The 7,862-nt window shown below is 41.5% G+C and overlaps 1 protein-coding gene across 1 annotated transcript; it reads left to right on the top strand.

Annotated features, from left to right (window-relative positions):
• The first annotated feature begins 1,049 nt into the window (after window positions 1-1,049).
• spag1b (sperm associated antigen 1b) lies at window positions 1,050-7,019 on the top strand. The gene is made up of 4 exons (XM_056235944.1): window positions 1,050-1,168; window positions 4,754-4,907; window positions 5,304-5,410; window positions 7,010-7,019. Exons 1-4 carry the CDS (start codon window positions 1,056-1,058, stop codon window positions 7,017-7,019), a joined length of 384 nt encoding a protein of 127 aa, XP_056091919.1. The 5' UTR covers window positions 1,050-1,055.
• Window positions 7,020-7,862: the final 843 nt, after the last annotated feature.

Here is a 7,862-nt window from a genome sequence, read left to right on the forward strand (position 1 = left end):
AGTAAACTTAATTCCTTTTAGGAACTACAGAACTACAGGTCCTAGCCATAGAACCATAATAATGATTTATTTAGATATGCCACTAGAATGAGCTTATTAAATTAATTTGCTGAATTCGTTTATTTAATTGATAACTTATTTTTGTATATAACGATACATAGGCTATATTGCACTATGTTGTATTAAAATCCAAACACACTATTACTCAAAGCACTAACAACAGGAGCTTTACACAATGATTGGTGGTGTTAGAGTTTGAGTGAGAAATTATTTTTTGTAAAGATGTCGTCACTGCATGTGTTTTGATGCTCAGCGGGTCTCTGAGCGTAGAGAAATTAGTTCTACTGTAAACTTATAATAAACAGAGCGATATCGTCCGCTAATGTGAATGTGATAATAGTTATGTTTATAATAGTTATTATCGGTACAGTTCTCGTTTAGTCTTTTGTGTTTGACGTCACGCCTGCAGCACAGCTGAGCCACGCCCACTCTCTGTTTGCGTTGCCATGGTAACCTGACGCGGCTGGTCGAGCTCGTGCTGGAATCAGAGAAACTGCAGGAAAGCTCTTCGGTGTGTGTATCGCGGTTTGGTGAGTTTAAGAGTCTCAAACTCAGTCAATCATTATCAGAGATATCTATCTGTGTGTGTCTGTATAGTTTGGGGACTGACATGTAAGTTAAATATGACCAGCTCTGTTGCGGCTTTGTTTACACTCACTATAACCAGCTAATATAATTGTCTGTGTGTGTCTGTGTGTACCTATTTAAACATATTTTGGGGACCCATTTCTGCACAGAAGCGAGAGCTAAACCTGACAAAAACTCCCTTTGGGTTCCGCTCTTACTGTAAAAACGGTATAAAATAAAGTATTTTTTTTAAATGTAACATTACAAATGCAGAGTTTTGTTGCTTTCTTGCTCGTGCGTGTGTGTGTGTGTGTGTGTGTGTGTGTGTGTGTGTGTGTGTGTGTGTATGTGTGTGCGTGTGCGTGTGCGTGTGTGCGTGCGTGCGTGTGTGTGTGTGTGTGTGTGTGTGTGTGTGTGTCGCAGGTGTCATGAGTGTTCCAGGCTCCAGCTGCGTGTCGGTTCCTGTGGATCATCTGGATTACAGCTTCATCCAGAGCTGCTCAGACCTCAAATATCTGGAGAGGATCCTGAGAGTTCTGCGGTGAGACCCTCTGACTCTGTCTCACTCTCTGTCTGTCTGTCTACCTGTCTGTCTCACTCTCTGTCTGTCTGTCTGCCTGTCTGTCTGTCTCACTCTCTGTCTGTCTGCCTGTCTATTTGCTTGTCTGTCTCACTCTCTGTCTGTCTGTCTGTCTGTCTGTCTGTCTGTCTGTCTGTCTGTCTGTCTGTCTGCCTGTCTGTCTGTCTGTCTGTCTATTTGCCTGTCTGTCTCACTCTCTGTCTGTCTGTCTGACTGCCTGTCTGTCTCACTCTCTGTCTGTCTTTCTGTCTGTCTGCCTGTCTGTCTGTCTGTCTGCCTGTCTATTTGCTTGTCTGTCTCACTCTCTGTCTGCCTGTCTATTTGCCTATCTGTCTCACTCTCTGTCTGTCTGTCTGACTGCCTGTCTGTCTCACTCTCTGTCTGTCTTTCTGTCTGTCTGTCTGTCTGTCTGCCTGTCTATTTGCTTGTCTGTCTCACTCTCTGTCTGTCTGTCTGTCTGTCTGCCTGTCTGTCTGTCTGTCTGTCTGCCTGTCTATTTGCCTGTCTGTCTCACTCTCTGTCTGTCTGTCTTTCTGTCTGCCTGTCTATTTCCCTGTCTGTCTCACTCTCTGTCTGTCTGTCTGACTGCCTGTCTGTCTCACTCTCTGTCTGTCTGTCTTTCTGTCTGTCTGCCTGTCAAGTCACATTTATTTATATAGCGCTTTTCACAATACAGATTGCATCAAAGCAGCTTCACAGTGATAACATGAAAGTAGTACAACACAGTTCAATAATATTGTTGAATATTAAATATCCCCAACTAAGCAAGCCAAAAGCAAGGCGACAGTGGCAAGGAACCAAAACTCCATCAGATTGGATGGAGAAAAAAACCTTGGGAGAACCCAGGCTAGTCAGGGGCCAGTTCTCCTCTGGCTAACAATCATAGGGTTTTAAAGAAGCTTTACAGTAAGTCCATATCAGAGAGTACCTGGAAAAAATACATTTAGTTAATCATGTAATATTTAGGGGATAACATATCGCCGGCGTTGAGTCGTCTCTTCGCAGGCGTTGAGTCGTCTCTTCACAGGCGTTGGCCTTCTCATCACAGGCGTTGGGGCATCCGAAATCCCCGTGAGAGGCAGGATACCAAACTGGAGCCTACGAACGCCATTTTTCTCGGGACAAGCGTCCCGAGATAACAGCAGAAAGGCAGATGGGAAATAATTAGCATAGCTGATGTTCATAATGATTTCCATTACACGGGAGTAGGTGTTAGAAAACCATAATCTCACAACTCTCCGTAACCTAAACTCTCCGCAACCCAACCGCAACCATACGGACCGACCCGTTTGTCTATAAGGCTGTCGAGCCCCACTGGTGCGTTAAGCAGTTTCAGTGGCAAACGGTTCCGTATGGCATAGCAGAGGACTAAAAGGTAAGCATTATGTGAATGCTTGACTAAAGAGACACGTCTTTAGTCTAGTTTTAAACTGTGTCAGCGAGTCAGAGCATCGGACCGTATCGGGAAGGCTATTCCAGAGTTTTGGAGCTAAATGCGAGAATGCCCTCCCTCCTTTCGTGGACTTCGATATCCTAGGAATGACCAGAAGCCTTGAATTTAGTGATCTTAGAGAACGCGGTGGATTGTAGGGCGAAAGAAGGTCCGTTAAGTACATAGGAGCTAAACCATTAAGGGCTTTATAGGTCAGTAGTAGTACTTTGTAATTGATACGGAACTTAATAGGTAACCAGTGCAGAGATGATAAAATCGGTGTTATATGATCATATTTTCTTGATCTAGTAAGAACTCTAGCGGCTGCATTTTGCACTAACTGTAGCTTGTTTATTGAGGATGCAGGACAACCGGCTAATAAAGCATTACAATAATCTAGTCTCGAGGTCATGAATGCATGAACTAACTTTTCTGCATCAGAAACAGATAGCATGTTACGTAATTTAGCAATGTTTCTAAGGTGGAAAAAGGCTGTTCTTGTAACAGATGAAATATGATTTTCGAAAGACAAGTTGCGGTCTAGTATAACACCCAGGTCTTTTACTGTAGTGGAAAAAGTAACAGGGCATCCTTCTATATTAAAGTCGTATTGTAAGAGGTTTTGTGTGTAGTTTTTTGGACCAATAAGTAATACCTCCGTTTTATCTGAATTTAATAGCAGGAAATTACGCGTCATCCAGCATTTTATATCTTTGAGACATTCTGTCAATTTAGATGAGGTAATGTTTTCATCTGGTCGTGATGAAATATATAATTGAGTGTCGTCAGCATAACAGTGGAAATTAATTCCATGTTTTCTTATAATATTACCAAGTGGCAGCATATATATTGAGAATAGCAGAGGGCCTAGCACCGATCCTTGCGGTACTCCGTAGTCTACTGACGTTAACTTTGATTTTCCCCCGTGTAAAGAGACAAAATGATAACGGTCAGATAAGTACGATCTAAACCAGCTTAATGCCTGTCCCTGAACACCAGTGTAGTTTTGTAGTCGATCCAAGAGTATTTTATGATCTATAGTGTCGAACGCGGCGCTAAGATCAAGTAGGACTAGTATTGAGATACAGCCTTGGTCAGAAGCTAAGAGTAGATCATTTGTAATTTTAACTAGCGCAGTTTCTGTACTATGATGCGGTCTGAATCCTGACTGGAATTTTTCATAGATATCATTTTCTTGCAAAAAAGAGCACAGTTGAGCGGATACAACTTTTTCTAGTATTTTGGACATAAATGGAAGATTTGAAATGGGTCTGTAATTTGCTAGGTTATTTGGATCTAGTTGCGGTTTCTTAATGAGAGGTTTTATTACTGCCAACTTGAATATTCTTGGAACATGACCTAAGAATAAAGACGAGTTAATAATATTAAGAAGAGGCTCTTCCACTACAGGTAACACTTCTTTCAGTAGTTTAGTGGGTAGTTTAGTGCCTGTCTGTCTGTCTGTCTGTCTGACTGCCTGTCTGTCTCACTCTCTGTCTGTCTGTCTGTCTGTCTGCCTGTCTGTCTGTCTGTCTCATTCTCTGTCTGTCTGTCTCATTCTCTGTCTGTCTGCCTGTCTGTCTGTCTGTCTGTCTCATTCTCTGTCTGTCTGTCTGCCTGTCTGTCTGTCTGTCTGCCTGTCTGTCTCACTCTCTGTCTGTCTGTCTGTCTGCCTGTCTGTCTGTCTGTCTGTCTGACTGCCTGTCTGTCTCACTCTCTGTCTGTCTTTCTGTCTGTCTGCCTATCTATTTGCTTGTCTGTCTCACTCTCTGTCTGTCTGTCTGTCTGCCTGTCTGTCTGTCTGTCTCATTCTCTGTCTGTCTGTCTCATTCTCTGTCTGTCTGTCTCATTCTTTGTCTGTCTGTCTGTCTGACTGCCTGTCTGTCTCACTCTCTTGTCTGTCTTTCTGTCTGTCTGCCTGTTTATTTGCTTGTCTGTCTCATTCTCTGTCTGTCTGTCTGTCTGTCTGTCTCATTCTCTGTCTGTCTGTCTGTCTCATTCTCTGTCTGTCTGTCTGCCTGTCCGTCTCACTCTCTGTCTGCCTGTCTGTCTGTCTGTCTGTCTCACTCTCTGTCTGTCTGTCTGCACTCACATGTGCTGCTGGTGTTCCTCAGGTCTGGGCTGGAGGGGTTTTTCCCTCATCTGATTGAGTTCTGTGAGAGACACATAGAGAAACTGGACCCAAAGTGTCGAGTCCTGAGGAAGGAGAATCGCGCCGCTGCCGGTGTCTCCACAGAGGAATGGAGGAACATCTCTGAAGACCTGCAGGTTAAACCCACTAAACCCCAACATTACAGAACATTAGACCCTCACAGATCAACTCTATATTCATTTAGTTCAAAAATACTCTAAGCATGCTGGGAACTACAAATCTGTTGTAAGATTCAATAGAGTTCTGATTCATATAATCAGTTATTGAGTTCACGTAACTTTTATCTATTAAGTGCAATGAACAATGAGCCATATTTGAATGTAATGAACTCATTTCATTTAGTACATTTGACTGTTTGATTCTTTAGCACACGCTGTAGAACATTTTAAGGGGTATTATGTAAACATCCTTTAAACAAGAACATTTATCTGAAAAGGAAAATCTAAAAAAACTATTAAGACTTGTTTTGTTTTGTGGAAAATGTTGTGCTATCACAACACCCTTTAACACAGCTGTGGGAGAGAAGCATCAGGTCAGATGAAGCGGAGCTGGAGCGGAGCCCCATATCCAGGGACGCTGAGACCCTTCCTCCAGTTCGTTCCTCACACGGCCTCTTCAGGTACAGCTTCACACAGCAAATCCCTAGTGTTAAATTAACACTGATGAGAGTGTTAAAGTGTAAATTGCAGGTTAACCACCACAACCAATTAATGTGTAAATTAAAGTGCTCAATGTGTATATATGTACAAATTTCTGTCTTAAAATGCGTTAGAATAACATTTATTGGGGTTTCTTCAAAGGTAGCATGTTTTTACCGTAACTGGGTGATGACGTCATAACAGGGAGCGCGGGCGGTGATGCACTCACTCTGTGTGCGCGGGTGAGGGAGAATAAAACGATTCGAGGGACTCCCGCAAACTAGAAATATCTATGAATAAAACATAAAAACGAATACATTTTTATTCATCTGTTGCAGAAAAGCAATAAGAACAACTAAAACAAAATAGAAACGGTTTACAGGCAGAGTTTCTATTTCTAACATGTTTGCAGCGTTGAGCGATGTAGCCAATCACAGACATATGTGTTGATTTCTTAAACGCAATAACGGCCAATCAGAAGCATTTACGATGGACTCCCCTCACCGCTCAAAACGGACTTTTTGTTCAGTGCTGAATTCTGTATGCTGGCAAATCCTCTAATTATAACAAACATAGTGTATATATTATGAAAGATTCATTGATAATAACAGATGTGTGAGATCGCGATGAACTGATGTCAGCTTTTTGGGAATTATTAAGGGAGCGCACTCTTCGAGCAGTCATGCCAGACCCTGCACGCAGGAGCCCGCTTGCTTATGTTATAACAGTGATCAGGAGCATGTGCTGGTGTGGATGGTGGCGACACGTAGGCTAACTTGAAAGTATTTGGAGGTACAGAAAAAAAAAAGTCTTTTTGCGGGCGGGAGCGGGACAAAACATAAATGTTGCGGGCGGGAGAAAGTAATATAGAAAGTAGTTGAGAACGTCAGTTTTAACGACCCACGTATTAAAAAATAGTCGGGTTTAAACCGGGCTCATAATTACAGTTAATGTGTCGGGCCGGGCCGGGCTCGGACACAGCGGGCTCGGGTAGGGTCTTGCTTGATTTTTTTGGGCCCGATCTAAGCTCTACCTCGGGTAAGTTATGCTAACACTTACAGGCACGAATCAGCCGTTTGTCCTTGGGGAACTTGTGGAGCCTCTCACCCGTTTTTGATGTATTCGTACATCCCGCACAAACACAATAGTTAACCATTTTTGCTAGCTAGGTCTCCAATATAACGTAACTCCAGGCCTAGAGCATAGACAGTAGGTTGGAGTCCCTTTTATGACGTCACGCCCAGCCTAGTGGAAGGGAGGGGGCGTGCTTAAAACCACTGTAAAACGCACCAACTTTTCATATTATATTCAGCATTTTGGTATAAAAACATAAAAAAAACAATGCTGGGCGGTTCTTATCTTTATGTTTAGTAAGCACATTGCATTATCTTCGTGAAAATTTTTACCTGCAATTTACACTTTAAATGAACACTGAAGCAGTGTTAAAGTTAATGAGTTCATTGAGTGAATAATTCAGTGATGACTGAGCATTATTGAAGACACCTGATGTTAACAAGCCTGTCAAATGTCAAAGCCTGACACAGCACATATCAAAGTATGTTTGTTCTTCTCTGTTTCAGCTCTGCATAGAGGTGCATTCTGGGTAGTTGCTGTGTCATTGGCTGTGCTGCTTCTTCAGTTCATCACTAATCAAAATCATCTTATTTTATCTTTTTTAACCACCACTACAATGTTTCTTTATATACCCTCTAGTCATGGAAAAAGCACATATTGTAGGACAACATACTTCATACTTTTACTGTCATTCACAAATTTAGAGATTGCATCAAGAAACACATCAACACCTCTTCAAATCTTTTCATTTTAACCAACTATAACAACATTATGTAATTTCATAAAATGATACCTTTTATTAACAATAAAGAAATCAGTAGTTCAGTAAAGAATGACAATTCTGGCATTTATTCACCCTCATGTTTTTCCAAACCCATATGAAGGAATACAAATGAAGAGGTTTATCAGAATGTTTACGCTGCTCTTTTTCATATGATATAATGAAAGCAGAAAGCGGGCTGTTGAGCTCCAAAATGGACCAAAACAAAAATTCACCATAAAGTACCATAAATATAGTCCATAAGACTACGATCCTAGGGTAGGATTTGTATGACAAACAGAACAACATTTAGGCCACTTCCATTAATGAGAATCAGTTTCAATAATTTTTTTAAAGCAGTGTAAATGTAAGAAATCAATATTTGTGTTATTGATTTATTTGTTTCTTAAATACTGATGTGTGCGAATAATTCAGTTATTTGTCTGTCATGTTATTGATTCAATAAAAGTTTTAGTTAAAGTACTCTGAAGGTACTCTGTGTTCAGTGTAATCCAGTTGCTTTTGTCAGAGATCGGAGAGAGGAGCCAAACGCAAGAGGTGCTGGATAACAGAAGAACTGAGGCAGTCTGCCGTTCACA

Source organism: Rhinichthys klamathensis, unplaced genomic scaffold (genome assembly GCF_029890125.1).
Source record: "Rhinichthys klamathensis goyatoka isolate OS25496 unplaced genomic scaffold, OSU_Roscu_1.1 h1tg000434l_1, whole genome shotgun sequence".
Taxonomy (NCBI): Eukaryota; Metazoa; Chordata; class Actinopteri; order Cypriniformes; family Leuciscidae; genus Rhinichthys; species Rhinichthys klamathensis.